The 17,863-nt window shown below is 48.4% G+C and overlaps 1 protein-coding gene across 1 annotated transcript in view; it reads left to right on the top strand.

The window, feature by feature from the left end:
- ARHGEF39 (Rho guanine nucleotide exchange factor 39) overlaps positions 1-17,863 on the top strand; it is a 158,801-nt gene that overhangs the window by 58,778 nt on the left and 82,160 nt on the right. Inside the window, exons 4-5 of the mRNA XM_069626671.1 lie at positions 10,127-10,221; positions 13,779-13,899. Coding sequence (XP_069482772.1) covers positions 10,127-10,221; positions 13,779-13,899 — 216 coding nt within the window. The remainder of the gene's footprint in view (positions 1-10,126; positions 10,222-13,778; positions 13,900-17,863) is intronic.

Genomic DNA, 17,863 nt, shown 5'->3' with positions numbered 1-17,863 from the left:
GTCCATGGAGTGCCATCCATGCTTGTATTACAGAGTAGATTTCATTAAGGGTGGTGCTGTCAGTTTCGTAATCACCCGTGATGGGAATGAGTATCTGGGTGTCATCAGCGTAATTGGTATACGTGACAACCAGATAGTCAAGGATATCGAACAGGGGTTTTGTGAATACGTTATAAAGTGTCGGGGACCCGCAAGAGCCTTGCGGGACTCCACAGGGTACAGGTGAAGGTTCGGCAGAATCCGTTGGGGAGAAAACCCTCATGGTTCTGTTCGTCAGGAAGGAACTAATCCAAGCCGTGGCTGCGTCTGAAAAGTGTGCTGCAGATTTCAAGTGGTGACAGAGTGTTTGGTGATTAACCAGATCGAAAGCAGCTGACAGGTCAAGCAGTAAGAGGAGTGCGAGTTTGCCATTGTCTTTCAGGATTTGGATCTGGGTAGTAAGGTCTATTAATGCAGTTTCGTACCGTGTCTTGGTCGGAAGCCTGATTGCCTGAGTCCTAGGAGGTTGTTTGATTCTAAGTAGGCCTGTATTTGTAAATAGGCTGCTCTGTCTAGTATTTTCAATAAGAACGGTACAGTAGTTATCGGTCTATAGTTAGACGGGTTGGTTGGGTCAAGAGTAGGTTTTTTGATAAGTGGAATGACCCAGGCGTCTTTAAGATTGTCAGGTACTATTCCAGATTTGAAGGAGGCATTGATGAAGTTGGTAATGAATGGTGCCAGGTCGTGAGCTGCCGCTTTGATGATCGGGGCAGGGCAGGCATCACCTTGGCAGTTTGAGGGTTTAAGTTTCCTGATGATGTTTTCTACTTCACAGATTGAGAGGGGTGAAAAGCTAAAAGGTTTGCAGGTTGATTTGAAGGTAGATGGTTTGTTCGGTAGTTGTTTATAGTCCGGGTCAGCTAGTAGTAAGGATTTTTTAGCGTTGATTTTGGTTTGAAGGCGAGCTATTTTATCTAATAATGCTTTCTGAATATTGCTACACCATAGTGTGTCAGTAACACATTTGTCTGTGGGGGCGATGGGGGATTCTAGTTCTTTCAGAATCTTAAAGAGTTCCTTTGTGTTGGAAACCGCTTGTGTAATCCTTTTATTATAGGTATCTTTTTTGGCAAGAAGTATGGCTTCTTTGTAGCTAGAGGAGGCTAGGGTTAGCTCAGTTTTATTAGATGTTGTGGGGTGTTTCTTCCAATGAGCCTCAGCGGTTCTTTTAGTTTTGCGTAATTCTCTTAACTGTGGTGTGAACCAGGTGTTAAGGTGTCGCTGTGGTTTAGGTTTCCGCAATTTTAGAGGGGCGATGGTGTTCAGTGCTTTGAGAATAGCCTGGTTGTAGGTATCCACTAAGACTGTGGGGTCGGCGTCTGAGTCAATATTATTCAAGATAGGGAGTAGTATAGGTATGAGATTGTCCGGAGTGATATCTTTCTTGTTTCTCGTGCAAGTGGCAGGGGCGATGTTGGGCATCGGGAGGGGTGTGTTGGCTTTGATAGTAAAGGTTAATTTATGATGATCCGACCAGATGCAAGGGTCATTGGATAGGAGGTCAATGGGGCAGTTGAGGTGGGAGAGCCCGTCTAGTGTTCTGCCTTTGATATGAGTAGGTTCATGGATAATGTGTGTGTGGCCCAGTTCAGATAAGGTGTTGGCTAGGTCATGGGCGTTAGAGTCCTTAGGGTTGTTGAAACCTAGATTAAAGTCCCCAAGTAAGATGGTTTGGGAATTAGGTTTGGTATTTATGGTTATAAGTGATGCAATGTCCTCTATAAAAGAGGAGATGGGTCCTGGGGGGCGGTAAATAAGGTGCACAGTTGCCGTGTGGTTGGGTGAAAGAGGTAGTTTAATTGATAGGGATTCAGCAGAAGGGATTTGGGCGTCTTGGATGACTTTAATGTCGAAGGTATTTCTGAATATGAGGGCGAGTCCGCCTCCCTTCGTTTGAGTGGTGTTTCTATCAGATCTAATGATAGCATAATCCTTAGGTATGGCGAGGGCCAGAGATGGGCCGGATGCAGCATTGAGCCAAGTTTCTGTGACTGCAAGGAGATCAAGATTTTCATAAGTTATAAAGTCAGCGATGTCGAGAGCATGGGCAGGAAGAGACCTAGCATTCACCAAAGCTGCTTTAATTAATATTTTTTTTTGGGAGATTTTTCAGATGGTATCGTTCGACTATGCCGAAGGCTGTGAGCTAGATTGTCTGAGTCAATGGAGGAATTGCCAAGGTTATGGTCAGTATGCAAGTGTTTCATGCTACGGGATCTTAGTCTAGAGTTTCTGGATAAGATGCTAGGGTGGTGAGAGTAAGGGGAAGTGGGTGGGCCAGTTCTAGAATTCAATCTAGCGTTTCTATTCAAAAGACTGGGGTGGTGAGAGCATGGATAAGTAGGTAGTCTAGTTCTAGAGTTCAGTCTAGTGTTTCTGGTGGCAATGGAGCAAGGTTGGTTAGGTGTTGGTCTAGTAGCAAAGTGGCGTATCCAGAGTGCAGGATCATCCAGGTATGGATTTGCGGGTGTCATGGTGCTGGGCAACGATGAACTAGTGGATGTGTCTTGATTAAAGTGTGGGTTGTGTTGACTAGACCAGTGTCTACTGTAGGTATGCAGTAGGTGGATGAGAGTCGATAGGTAACAATACATGATGTGGGTGGCGTCGCTAGTGCACAAGGTAGCAGATGCGGTCTGTTAGCGAACAGAAGCACAACACTGATCAATTCAATGTGGTCAAAGGGTGACCATGAGGCACAACATAATAATCAATGTGGTCTGTAGGCGACCATAAGCCACAACATAATAATCAATGTGGTCTGTAGGCGACCATAAGGCACAACACAGCAATTAATGGGGTCTGTAGACGACCATAAGCCACAACATAATAATCAATGTGGTCTGTAGGCGACCATAAGCCACAACATAATAATCAATGTGGTCTGTAGGCGACCATAAGCCACAACATAATAATCAATGTGGTCTGTAGGCGACCATAAGGCACACAATAAGGCACACAATAAGGCACACAATAAGGCACAATAAGGCACAATAAGGCAGTAACTAATGGGGTCTGTGGGCGACCATAAGCCACAACATAATAATCAATGGGGTCTGTGGGCGACCATAAGCCACAACATAATAATCAATGTGGTCTGTAGGCGACCATAAGGCACAACATGACAATCAATGTGGTCTGTATGCGACCATGAGGCACAACACAGCAATTAATGGGGTCTGTATGCGACCATAAGGCAGCCAAAAAGGCACTGATTTAAGATGTAAAGGAACACAAGCGCAAAATGTATGAGCAGAGAACACAGCAATGTAGTTTTGCCAAAGGGTGAGAGGGCATAGTAAGCACAGTAGGAATGCTCAACAGTGTGTGGAAAGCATAGGGCTGACTAGGGTGGCGCACTGTTGTGGAAATTTAAGCGCCCTTAGCGTTCAGTGCAGTGACTACAGCGCAAGGCAGGTGCTAGCAGAGCACTGAGGAGAGCAGTTTAATCGGATAGGGTGCAAGGGGACAGGTAGTATGGCCTAAGGCAAATATAACTCACAGCTTCAAAACAAGCAGGGGGCGTGGCCCTGGGCTCTGGTCAGCTCAGGACAGTCTCTGGACAGTTGTTGGCCTTGCCCTCAGGGCCTTTCCTGAAAGGGCCGGCTAGTGCCTTCTGGTGCCTGATCGGTGCAGAGTTAGGGTGGAGTAACCAATCATCCGGCGCCTCTGGTCGGGAGAATAGTCACAATTTCCGAGAGCGCTCGAGTGCAGTACTTACAGGATTAGCAGGTGTTCAAAAGGGTACTAGCATACAGCTCAGTACAGGTGCGCAGCGAGCGGGAAGAGGTTCTTGCCCCGGCCCCTGGAAGACACTGGACAGGCACAGGACAGGGATACGTCCTTATTCGTGGTCCTTAGTAGTGGGACGGCTCACGCCTAACGGCTCCAGCAGGGTAAACATATAGTGCTGCTCATCCAATCCGGATGCAGCGGTCGGCGGCGACGTCACGGTGGTGTTTCTGGTGATCTGCAGGCAACTCACTTCGGTAGAGCGGCCATCTTGGCGTGGTTTTTACCACAAGGAAGGTAATGGCGGCATCATGAATGTGAGCACAAATATGCTGGCAGGTTGAAGTAGTGAGGAGCAAATCAAAGCTCCGTTGTATTTTAGAATACATGAATACAGGAAAGGCACTTTAACTCTGAATTGTCCTTTTAAATGTGAGCTCTAACCTTTCTTCTGTGTGTGGTTCTTAATACACCAGTGAGGAAATAGAGTATGGGAGTTGGGTGCCATTTGGCGGTCATTGAAGTTTGAGGTGGGAGGAGGTTTGTGGACAAAGTCCTGATGGTCACCCCACACAGTCTCATGCATGTTACCGTGATAGTGGACTCCCCAGCGGTTGATAGCAGTTCTTGGGGTATTTGTTTTCTGATGGGATGTTGGCATCATAAGGTATGTGATGGGTAGTAGACCTACTGCCTGAGCGGGTAAAACAGGCGTTCTCTCCTAGCACAGCATTTACAAGGAACATTTGTTCTCCGGCATGGATTGACATACTCATGAATATTCCCCGTCGTCAAGCTGGGAATCCTCATAAAAGGAAAAGTTTTAACTTTCACTTTAAAACTGTATTTCTCCTCTAAACCAATTGCTGTCCTCTGTCATACTGCCCCCTACCATTGACAGTCCTCTCCCTAAGGCCCTCCTCTGGCAGCTAAACTTCAGATTTTTACTCCACGCTTCAGTGTTGGGAGTCCTCGAGTTGCTCGCTGGGCTCTTTGTACACTATTCGACAGAAAAGGTAACATTTTTGTTTCCGACAGCCTGTGTGCTATTTTCTTCATCTCCCGACTGCGTGGACATGTTTTCGGTGAAGTTCTGCGCCTCTTAAGGGCGAAGATCCATCAAACATTCTAGAAGGCCATCTTGGGCCTACTTCGCGCCCTCCGACCATGATGGAGAAGAGGGAAGTTCCCTCTTCAGGCCCTGCACCAAATGCAGGCTACGGAATGTGTGTGGAGGACAAGCACCTACAATGCCTCTACTGCCTGCACCCGGACCATAAGGCAGTAGAGTGAGATAAGATTTGGTTTCTCTAAGAAAACGAAGGACATGCATAGTAGGCTGGCAGTATGGCTTAACACGAAAAATGCCTCTGAAAGTGCTCCGACCTGGGTCATTCCTCGACCGGCCGGTCCAAGAAGCTGTCTTCCAAGTCCTTTTAAGGGCGCTTCATCTGTGGGGACTCAAGAGAAGGCCAAGATCTTCGAGTCCACCGGGTTCGGCGCTGAAGTGGGTCCCAAGTGGAAAGGGCGCGTTCCGCCTCACCTTCCGCCTCCATTGCCAGCCTAGCATCAAGCTTCTCTTCAAAGAGGAAGTCCTCTAACCTAAGCTATGGGAGAAATCTGAGAAGCCGCGGACAGAGACGAAGAAGGCTGTGCAGCCCAAGCAGGCTCAACCGGCACAAAGACCTCGTTGGCGTTCAGTCGATGGCTACTACTACCATGGCAGCTATGGGCACTGATTCTACCAGGGTAGCTCCCACGGTGCAGAAAGTGTCCCTGCCCCCAAGGCACATCACCACTGCAGAGACTTTGGCAAAGTCTGCAGGCAAGCTAGAAGGGGTGAAACTGGCCCAAGTCCCGGATCATAACCCTCGTGGAGGAAAATAGGGGGAGGCGAGGAGGCCCGGAAACATACCTCCCAGGTCATCACCCAAACTATGCAGGTCTCATCAAAGATGACTAAGATCATGAGTCCTTGCATACGGTTCATGATGATGATGATGACGACGACGACGAGTGCGCCGGGCCTAGTTTTGCTGTTCTGCATTCTCAGTCGAGGGACATTTCCTTGGATATTCTATCAACGTTACACACATTGGTGTCAGAGATCCAGATAAGAAGGCTACGCAGTGCCTTTATGGCAGGACCTGGCACATGACTATCCCCTGTAGTAAGACAGTTTTTATGAAGTCCCAACTAAGGGCTTGGTAAAACCATACAACTGAGGCAGTACAAGACTCTACTCTTATAAGGCTGTACCACCCGAGTATGGTTCTACATTTATTCCTCGACAGTTTCTTTTTTTTTTTTTTTGCTGCACTTTTTGCCGAAAATAATCATCAAATCTATTTTTTATTTGGTGGGGGGCAATTCCCCCTCCCCTATTTATCCCTATACACCACCCCACCCTTTTTATACCCCCCCCCCCCCCCCATAGTTTTTCGATGTTGTTTCAGCAAAAGAATTTCTGCAGAAAGTGCAGCAGAGAAAAAAAACGGGGGATGGATGAACATCGTACCCTGAGTATGTGCTAGCATAGACAGAGCAGCCAGGTGTATTTTTAGGAGGGAGAGAGGGCTGTAGCTTGGTCCAAAGAAACACTGAAACAATATGTATTGTAAACCTAACTGGTTTATTTAAATACAAGTAGGCCCAGATAAATCTAGGGGGAAATAAATACTATCACAAATCATATAAACACAATATTAAACACAACACAGACCAAAGCATAGTCCCAATTCACAAAACTAACAGTATTTCTAGGAAAGTCAGACCTTGACAAACATATTTAGTGTAGGATGCACCTATTCATGGGGAGTAAAACCATCAATTACTTTTAGATTACTTTACAGTAAGTCAAGGGTACTAGACCCTGTCAGTCATGCAGTGACACTCAGTTAAGGACTCGCTTAGTAAACTAATCCTGTTACCAGGATACGTTTCTGATTAGTGGAACACAGATTCAAGGAACAGCATAAACCTAGAACTACGTTCAGGGTAACAGTTATATTAAGTGAGTAAGACCTTTTGGAGTAATATACAATTACAGGTGCTTTTCAGATCTGTGGAACAGAAACTAAGGTAAACCAACCCAAAAGGGGTGGGAACCTCAACAATCACTGGTACCTTGAGGTAGAAACATATAATAATATACAAAAAATGATAAATTGATTTATGCATCCATTTACCCTCTTCCTAAGTGTTTTCCTCACCTCCTGGTACCATTTTTTGTATATTATTAACAGAAACTAAGGTAAGCAAGACCTTTTACACTAATTTAGGATTGCACCAGGCAGACCAAGTTCAGCTAACCCCACAGTACACTTATTCAGAATGGCACACAGATATTCTAGGCAGGTAAACACCTAATGCAGACTTACTCTAAACAGGCTAGACAGCAAGTTAGGGTAAGACAGACCCAGTTGGGAAACGTATACACTTATTCTCTGAAAGAAATAGTAAAGTGAAGCCAACAGCATTATTTTTGGGAAAGAGGCATAACCAATTCACAGGTGAGTGAAATAACCTTCTATATACTCTTTAGGAATGGCAAAACACTTTCGAGGTAAGTAAGAACGTTGTGACTGCTCACTCTCAAGAGTGACAGCTACCAACAACTCTTTCACAAGTAAGTAAACTTTTAAACTAGGCAAAAGGCCCAAATCTTAGTCTTTCCCTCCTCTTTGAGCACGAGTGTTCTCAGTGACAGAAGGGGGGGATCTCTAGTGTCCAACAGGCCGGTCAAGATGGGCACGAAAGTCAGGGTTCCTCAGGAAGACTGTTCAAACAAGTAAGTATTTCACTTTAGAATATTTGAAAAGGTCCAGGGTCTTCTGAGAAGACACCCTAGGAGGATTCCTACAGGGGGCCTTGGTGAACTGGATGAGAGGACTCCCAATCACAAGGAACTCCCCAACGCTACACAGGAATCACAAAAGACTTAAGGTGAGTAAATACCCCAGCCAACACAGTACTTCAGCACAGAAGAACAGTTTGCAGCAGGAGGACTTCAGGATCTGCAGCCAAAAACTTGGTTGAGGAATTCCTTGTCATGAAGACTGAAGACAGACCATTTGAAGGGATTTTGCAGCGAGGATCAATGGGGGAAAAACTCCCAGCAAGAGTTTCTTTGCGTTTGGATGCAGCTCTGTGGTTTTGGCATCCTTTTCAGGAGCCAGAAGAAGACTGAATATCGCTGGTCGGATTCTCGTCGTTTGTAAGGTCCAGCACTTTGGCGAGGGGACTTTTCAGACTCGATTCAGGTCCAGCAGGATGCCGGATGCCGCCAAAGTTTAAGCTCAATTCAGAATTTGGAAGACAATGGCTCGAGGTCCCAGGGTATTGGGGTAATGTAGCCCTGCAAGGTCGCAGCATATCGTGAGATGGCTCAAAGTGCAGGTCTTCTTGAGTCTAGTGGAACATACTAGGCTCTGGGTCGAGATCGTCGTTTTGGAGTCCCCAGGTCCCTTTGAAGGAAGGGCGACGGAAGGCTCTGGTAACTCAGCAGGCTCTCCGGTCTCTGCAAATCGTCCGAGCCATCTTTTCTTCATCTTCCTCTTCAGTTTCTGCTCCAGTGGTCGACTTGACAGCAGCTTCCAGGTTCAGAGTTTTTATCAGGAACTACAGCACAACTTCTGCATTCTCACTCTGCACTTTACAGCAAGGGGCGGTCTGGCTGTCCAATCAAGACAGCCAGCTCCCCACTGGGAGTTTTCAAAAAAAATGTTTATTATTTTATTCAAACCATACAACAAAACATAATCAACACATTTTTACAACTTAAACACTGCACTCCCCTTCCCCCCCTCCCCTTATGAGCCTGTCTGTTCTTCACATTCAGTATCCTCCTCGTGTGTCAGGGTATCACTGCCCTCAGATTCAACTGGAGCCAATCTCGCCCCAAACATTTCCGCTATCAATGATTTCCATGCCATGAGGGAGCCCATTTCCTCATCCCCACTCGTGTTACTGGCCTCTTGCCACACCTCTGTTTCAGCCTCCGTCCATTTTTGTAGGTCCTTCCACCAGACCTCCACTCGAGGCTTATGGCCCTCCTTCCACCCCATGGCAATCCGTCGTTTTGCGAGCACATATGCCAAATCCTTCATTTTCGCTACATGTTTAAGTTTACGCGCTCTAGGGTATCCTCCCAGCAAGCAGGCCCAGGCCGAGTCTATTACGAGCGTGACTCCCTTCCCTGCCAGTTTTTGTGCCACTTCACCCCAGTAGCATTCAATAACCGGGCACGCCCAGAACATATGTATCATGCCAACATTCTCCTCGTCACACTTAGGGCACGCCTGGCGCCCAACATTTCGGAACTTCGATATTCTGAGAGGGGTCATGTATGCCCTGTGCGTTATATATAGCTGTATTTGTTTGAACCTGGCATTTCTCGACACCTTCTTATGATATCCCAGAGCACGTTCCCACGCCCCATCTTCTATCGGGACTCCCATCTCTGTTTCCCACTCTAATCGCAAGTGCGCCAGGTCCTTGCTCCCCACCGGGAGTCGTTTCATTTTAGGCAAGGTGGAAGGCAAAGGGCTGCAGAGTTTCGGACTCCTCTCTCGCTTCCTGCCTTTCCAGATACTCTGGAGCCTGGGTGGGGAATACACAGGATTCCCACCGAAGACAAAACATCCACTGAGGTGGTTTCCACCTAGAATGGCAGGGGAAGACCTGAAACAACAACCACACAAGAAATGGTGAACAAGGAGGAGCCCTCCTGTCATTAACGAAGACTGAAAGTAGTTACACTGACAACAGCCATTCAGGGAAACTGAAACTGTAACACAATGTTACCAGGTAAGTAAGAAAGGGGATACATTGTATCCCTCCCCCACCAGCACTCCAGCTGGCTCACTCATACCGAATGTAAAGGAGATGAAAATCCCTCTTTACTACTTGGGAACAGTAGTTCACCCAAGTACCTGAAAGAGAAATTTAAAAGGGGAGCCCAAAGGGGCCACCCAGCCTAAGGCCAAAAGGTGTAGGAAAACTATAACTTCAACCATACACTATGGAGAGACAGACACAGGTCACTGACAACAAGTGTAAAAGACTGGTTGAGACGGGAACACGATTCCCACTCACCTAGGGACAAGGTAAAATAGTTACCTAGTCAAAGCAAACCGTTCTGGGGTTGACACAGGTCAGGAAGATTTATCATAGATATGAACATCTTACCCAACACTGGACCTACACAAACACTGTTGGCTTTGCTGATGCTTACATGTTATTGGGTATGTTTAAAGGACAGACTTTCACCTCTTACTGCTGCAAAATTTGGTAAAGGTATTTGGTAAACACGAGGCATTAACCCTTCACTGTCTTTCTTTTCTTGATACAGTATTTTGTCGAGATTTTGAAGGCAAAGGGAACCCTGCGTCAGGATATACGAGAGTCCATCTTCGGTCCAGTCAAATCCATCTATCAAGCCAATGAGTGAGTGTGGGCAAGGGTGCAGTGGTCAGCATTGTGCGTGGCCTCACGCGGGTCCGAGTGCTGAGGGGTCATCCTAGTGGAGGGTCCTGCATGGTGCAGGTTTGTAGGACATCAGTATGGAGCTGCTGTTGGTTTAAGCCTGGGTGGTGGGGTCCTGTAGGAGTACTGATGGCAGGGTGGGTGTTGGTGCTGGAAATGTGTTGGCGAGGGTATCCCCCATCCCACGTCTGCTGGTTCACAGTGGCAAATTTCACTGCAGAATGGGGAGAGTATGGCAAAAACAGAGAGCATGGGGGATTCAGGTAAAGGGGTACACAACTCTCAAATCGCACGTTTTTGGCAGATGTCAGGCATAATGGATCAATTGCCCGCCAAGCTCTTTACCCACCCATATAATTCAATGGGCTCTCACCCACCTAAAGCAAAATCATCAGCTGTTACTCGCCCTGGGGGCCTAAAAGGTTGAGAGGTATGGGGCGTTGGCTTTACCAGGGTGTATGTCACCTTTGGTTGTCAACTTTGTTTGAAGCAAAAACAGGACTTGAAGCCCCACCCACAATGTTGGAAGCCACGCCCCTTTTATGTGTTTGAAATCTATAGTACAATAGCAAGGGGAGAGAAAACATGCTTGTATTTTTTTTTAATGTACTATAATCGTTAAAAAAAAAAAAGCAATCTGCAGTATACAAATAAAAAATAATGAAGCAAGGCTCAAAATGACATTTCACTAAATTATATAACCTACGTTTTCTGACCACGGAACAATGAAAAACTGACCTGATTCTGACAAAATGGAATCCAGTGACTGCCCAGCTGTTCAGATTTTAACAACGTGTGAATCAACCCACTTGGCAAATCTTACCCGATGAATAAATTACACTGATCACTTAATTTCTCAAAATGTTATTAGTTTTAAAAACCTTCCACAAAGCTTTATTTGAAGCTTTGAATGCTAGTGAATCCTTGAAATAGCTCAGTGAGTTAAGAACCTGCAGCACAGACCTAGCTGCAGATTTCACATAATCACTGCAGCAGGTACATTAACCCACCCAGCAAACATTCCAAAATAAAATCACATGGCTTAAGGGTGAGAGTGATTCTCTGACCGCTTTATAAAGCGCACACCAATAACAGAATGGAGGCATACCTGGTAACACTAACTTGGGACGGATTCTTTTTCCATCTCTCCTAGTCTTTTGCAGAAACTAGCCTGTTATTAAATATCCCTATTTTATCTTTGTTGATGGGCAAATCGGAGTAATGTTGAAGACTCCTTGCTCCCTTACACAGCAGTGAAGTCTCCCAATGAAATGCAGATACTCAAGTAACAGGCTTGAAGGTTGATCCGGGTATAGATCCATGAATGTCGGTAAGACAGCTCAGCAGGTTGAGTGCTCGCTGCTGTGATTTGCAGTCCGCAGTTTCGAAATCTCGCAAGGCAAACTCAGCCTTTCATGCTTCAGAGGTCGATAAATGAGAAGCATCTTCAGTTGAGTGATAGTATATGTAAATATCTTCTGTGTGAAGCCAAAGCGCTATATAAATAGCCCATTTCCTAGATAGCGGCTAAGAAACTGTGAATATAATGGTGTACCTCTCACTTGAAATTGATTAGCTAGAGGGGGACTACATTCCAAGAAAGCCTAAAGCATTGAGGAGTGGCCCCATAGCATGGCTGACGCCTCATCAAGCACTGGCTGTTCATTCAACAGCGGCTTGCATTCTGGGACTTGCGGCAATGGCTTATCACACAGCAATCACTGGCCACTTGTCGGCGTCCTTCCCTCCACGTCCTCCTTACTCTGTGTGGTGGTTGCGAAGCAGAGGTGTACATTAATCAACAGCGCTTGCTTTCTGCATTATTGAAAATGGGCGTCCAGCAGATTGTCTTGCACATCTGTACATAAAATGTGCAGTTCTGGTAAAACAGTTGTTATGTTTCCAAACAAGCAAGCAGCTTTGTATATATTAAAGTAAACCTTTTCTTTATCAAAATTAGCTGGGAGACCTGTTGTCTCGGCTTGCCTTTAAATTACATATGGGCCTTCGTTACCGGTTTGCATGAAGGAGTTGGAGCTTTGCTCATGAAAAGACCACTTAAGGTGAACATCCCCCATGGCTCATTTGACATGAATTGGTGCTTGCTGGACGCCCCTTATCTGCCAACAGAGCGATAAAGCCCAGTTGGAGGGAACACTGCAGGAAGCCCAGCCATTAAGTTTGAAACCCCGACCGCTTGCACAGGCTTCTCTCTTCAAACTCAGAATCCGACCAAGGACACCGAGAAAATCTGGGTTTATTGTCTGTTAACCGGACAAATCTCTCATACAGTCCGTGCATACTAAATCCAGACAGGCAGCACCACCCGCCCCATAAGTACTATGGTGGCACGCCCAGCAGGAAAGCTGCTTGGGGTGGGTTGGGGGCTGCATTTATTCGATGTGAGTGACATAGACACCACCTGCAAACGTGGTTCACTTCATGGCGGTTACATAAACGCTGTAAGGGCTTCGGGTGTCTGGCACTCAATAAATATAATTAAATGAAGATGCAGAAACATCTTGTTCACCACCTCGCGTCCCGATAACCTCAGAACGCGAACCCCGATTTATAACAGAAATAAATGGGTTAGTAGTCCATTGTATGCAGGGTCTCTTTCTTCCAACACTCTGATCGCAACCTCTCACAGGTTTCCTCCCACAGTCCTGGTTCTTTTTCTAGATTTTGTTATTGGGTGGCGCTAGCTGGCGTACAGCAAGAATGGAGATGGGTGGGCTACAAAGCTAATGGGTGTTGTTTGATATTTACCCACTCATTGACTGCCCCTGGCTATGCTAATCCCTATAGCCATTCCCGCATACGATCGGCTCCTCTACGGCCAAAACACATCTCCCTGGGATTTCGCTGAGCTAGCCATATCAAACGGGGATATCAAACATTGGCCTGCAGTGTTCTTTCTAAGCAGTCTGCAAAGAGTTAATGGCGTACTTGCAGTTGTTATTGGTGCAATAAACATGTTTGAAACCACTGTGCCTTCACCCACATGAGTTATAAGTAGTGCGCGCCCTTGCACTGAAGGCCTGGATAGTAGTCACTGGTCCCATGGAGAGTTTCCCTCCCCATGAGATCCACCCGCTGAGTACCATCACCCCTGCCCCTATCGGTTAGCGGCCTCACCGCCCTGGCTTCATGGGAAGGGGCTCCTGCCATGGAAGCAGTGACGATTCCCTGGGATTTGTCACAGTATCTTGAAGGCACCCCCCTTAGGGAAGCTGCAATGAATGGAGGCATCTTCCTCTCGGCAGGAATGGCACCAACACAAGCCTAGCCCGTCCGGTAGTAAAGCAAGTGGGCAAATAAAGTGGGACCAGACGGTTAAAGTAGAAGTCAAAGTATTGTCTGTGGTTTTGGTGCCGGATAAGGAATGGCCAAACTGCGTTTGAGTGTTCATGCATTTGCAGAGCACCCGCAAAGGGCACAGCAGAAATGTGGATGAGTGTCGTGAGTCTGTGCCCGCTCATGTCATTCTTACCCCCTCCATCTGATCCGTCACACAGGGCCTTGCTGCAGTCCTTGGAAGGAGGGAGATTCGGAGATGGCTTTGAAGAGTTCTGTCTGCACCTGGATCTGTACACCCGCTACACAGACGGCATGGAGCAGGCTGCTAAAGTCTTACAGGTGACCCCAACCACATCCTGTCGGGTCACTCTGGAGCTTCTTCTGGAGTTTTACTTTGTCCTCTCATCACTTCTTTCTACCTCCTTTGTCCCTCTTCTCCCTCTTCATCCTTTGACAGAGATCTCACCTGATCCTCTCGAAACCCTCTGTTGTGGATGCTGCGATCTTGGATGCATTGGTTGTGTGTGTGGGTGGATGGTGTTAGGAGGGATTTAGAGAACACGCCCTATAGGATGTCTAATGGGACAACGTAGTTGATGAGTAATGGCTTTTTAAACTCTTACCAAAAGCTGTAAAGGTAGCATAGTCTGTGCAGTAAGGCACACTTCTCCAGCATGGGTCTGGCATGGATTCACATGCTCATGAATATTCCCAGTCAGGCCGGGAATCCTCTGTAAAGAAAAAAAGCAGTATCCGTTTTGTTTCTGATCTGTCTTTCTTAGTAGTAACCAATCACTGATATCTGGGTCATACTGCCCCCAGCCAATGACTGCCCTCTCCCTAAGCCCCTCCCCTGGCAGCCATCCTCAGATTTTTACTGCACGTTTAAGTGTTGGGAGTCCTCGTGTTTCACTCTTCGAGCTTTTTGCATTTTTCCTGCTTTTTTTGGATAGGAAAAGCCTATTATTTTTTGTTCAAGCCTGCGTGCTCCATCGTTTGTTCTTCCGATTTTAACAGAGACCTGTTTTTTGGCATCTTTCATCGCCCCTTAAGGGCACAATCGTGAGTGTTTTCTTCTTGGAGGTTTACAGAAGACCATCCGGCCTACATCGTGCCGGATCATGTCGGAGGAGAAGGACGGGGCTGCCCTCTTAAAGCTCTGCATCAGCTGCGGCCTGCAGAATGTTTTCACGAACGACCATCATTCCCAGTGTCTGAATTATCTTCACCCGACGCATGAGGAGGAGCATTGCGAGATCTGCCGTGGATTCTCCAAGCACACGATGAATGATCGGCACGTCCGGCTGGCGACGCGGCTCAAGCCCAGGGCCTCTACTCCATGTGATTCACAGGGGCGTGCCTCATCCGGACCCATCCAGCAGAGCGGGCTTTTAAGTCCTTAGAGGGCGCGCCATCTGTGGGGGCCCAAGGTGAGACCAAGCACCGCAAGTCTGCTTCCGTTGGGGTCACTGCACAAGCGGGTCCTGCGTCGCTCGGGGCGTGTTCAGCGTCACTATCAGTCTCCATCTCCAGCCATCTCTCCAGCTCTTCGTCAAAGGGAAAGTCGGCTATCCCAGGGAAGTTGAGCGAGAAGCCGGAGAAAGCCAAGCAGGACAAGGCATCCAACCTGCCAGTTAAGGCCCAGGTGAGCCAGACCAAATCGTCCATCTTCTATTGAACCGGTTGCTGATGCCCTCTGAAAGGCAAAAGGGGCCGATCCGGTCCAGGGTACCCCAGTGGCGGTCAGGGTGGCTCTTCCTCCCAGGTGGGCGGCTTCGGCCAAGCCATTGGAGAAGACTCCGGAAAAGAGGGTGCCAAATCTCAGCCCGATGCCGACCCCCTCAGTAACCAAAGGGGGGGTGGTGTTTGCGTGGAAGAACTGAAGACCTAGTTTCGGTCCACACCATCCCAGAACAAGGTGGTTACGATGGGTATGTTGAGGAGGCACCTGCTGGAGGAGGCACCTGCTGGAGGAGGCACCTGCTGGAGGAGGCACCTACTGGCGGAGGCGGCTACGAAGACTACTACGTCGGCAGGGATAACGATATAGGCGCTGGGCCCAGCGGCCCTGTTCCCCTGGCACTACCCAGATATCTGTCGCAGGATATTCTCTCGACCCTCCACACGCTGGTGTCTGAAATTCAGAAGAGGCTGCTGACGGCACCACCAGCGACAACCCCGTTGACACCAGGGCCACCACAGCCAAAGAAAAGGAGTAGACACCCTACGCCTCCACTCCTGCCGTCACTGACCCCCCAAACCCTCCCTCCACCCCCATAGGGACACCGGGATTGACACGCCAACGACAGACACTGGGACGGACACAGCGACAACGGACACTGATGAAAACGGAATGTCCGTGGGATTCTTCCACTCCATGATCGCCTGTGCGTCGGAAATCTTCTGGCTCACCCCAGAAGAGAAGAAGAAAAGAGGGCTTCCAGTATCAGCGCCGGGTCGCGAAAAGGAAGACCATTCTGTTGGTTCCACTCCTGGGCGACATTTGGGATCAGGGACTGCCGCTGCTGAAGAACCTCGCCTCAGCCCCAGCGAAGAGGCACCAGCTAGAAAAGAAGTCCCGGGTGCCGTAATCTATTCCCAAATGTCTTCGGTCACAACCATCGCCAGACTTGGTGGTCTCGGCCGTGGCTAGGAAGAAGTCATCCAACCCGTCGTCATCAGTCTCTGTCCCCCAAACGGCAAGGGGAAGAAATTGGACGCCATGGGACAGAAGGTCCTTTACTCGGTGGCAGTGACGGTCAAGGCTGCCAATGCCTTAGAGATCCTGGCCAGGTACGACTGGGAGCTATGGTACAAGATGATTCAGATCCTTGATTTCCTCCCCGAGGACAAACTGGTAGAGACGATGGAGATCCTTCAGGAAGGCGAGGTGGCATCGGACCACACCATCACTGGCCCTGGACACTGCGGACACAAGGTTCTGCCAGATTGGAAACATTGTTTGCCTCTGTCGTGACTGGCTGAAGGCCACTAACTTCCTGGACATGCCGTTTGACGGAGACAACCTTTTTGGAAAGGCCGACGATGAATCTCTTCAGGCCATCAAGACCTTAATAGAGACCGGCCATGCCCTGGGCACGCTGCAACAGCACCGTCCATCCGTTCGTCCCTCTGGAGGATAGTTGGGGAGATCTTTGAAGAGTTTCGGCAGTGGATCGTCCTCCTACCGCCAGCCCGCCAATTCCAGGACTCAGCAAGTCTACAGAAGTCGTTCCAAGGCCTTCGGAGGTGGTCGTCATCAAGACCCCCAGTGTAGCGCGCCAGCCTCCAAGCAGGACTGAACCGGCCAGGACGTCAGGCCTGCACCCGGGTGTGAGGCCGGCTGGTAATCTTAGTCAGCGTGTGGGAAAATATCTCCATCAATCGATGGGTGCTGGATGCTCCCGCCCCCACAGACACACTTTGGAGTTTCAGCAAAGTGCTGGCGAATACCACCAGTGGCGTGGCAGGAACAGCACATCCCTCAGCTGCTGCTGGAGGTTCTGGCCATGTTAGGAAACGGGCAATAAAGCTGGTTCCGAAACGATTCTGGTGCTCCAGAGTTTACTCAAGATACTATCTGGTAAGAAATAAGACTAGGGGCTGGATGCCCATACTCGATGTACAACATCTCAACATGTTCTTCAAGTCCCAGAAATTCAGGATGGTTACGTTGCAGCATGTTCTCGGCAAACTGGAGGAGGGAGACTCTGTCGTTGGATCTGGAGGACGCGTAGTTTCACGTCCCCATTCACGTAAAGGGACAAGGGAAGCACTACCAGTTCAAGGCTCTCCCCTTCGGACTGAAGTCGATGCAGTCTTTTAGAAGTGCCTGGCTCCGGTGGCAGCACATCTGCGACTACAGGGAATCCATGTCTACCCATAACTCGATGACTGACTCATCCGTGCCAAGTCGAAGGACATCGCCGTCGACCACACGGAAAGGACTGCCCGCCTGCTGACGGAGCTGGGGTTCTCGGTGAACTATGCAAAATCCTGCTTGACTCCATCGCAGAACGCCCTGTTCCTGGGGTCCAGGCTCAGTACGGTGTCTTGTCTAGGGTCTCTGTCAGAGGAGAGCATAGCGGCCATTTTGGGGAAATTGCAACGGCTGTTGGCACTGAAGATCGCCACGGTGAGGACCATCAAGTAGCTGCTCGGCATGATGTCTTCGTGCATCTACCTGATCCCGCTCTGCAGGATGCGGATGCGATCGCTCCAGGAATTCCTGGATGCCTGTTTGGTGCAAATATCCGGAAGCTTCAAGGACAGGATCGTGCTCGACGAGGAGTTCCGTCGAGCC

This window comes from Ambystoma mexicanum, chromosome 6p, assembly GCF_040938575.1.
Source record: "Ambystoma mexicanum isolate Mex_15411 chromosome 6p, UKY_AmexF1_1, whole genome shotgun sequence".
Taxonomy (NCBI): domain Eukaryota; kingdom Metazoa; phylum Chordata; class Amphibia; order Caudata; family Ambystomatidae; genus Ambystoma; species Ambystoma mexicanum.
This window is presented reverse-complemented; position numbering and strand designations above follow the sequence as displayed.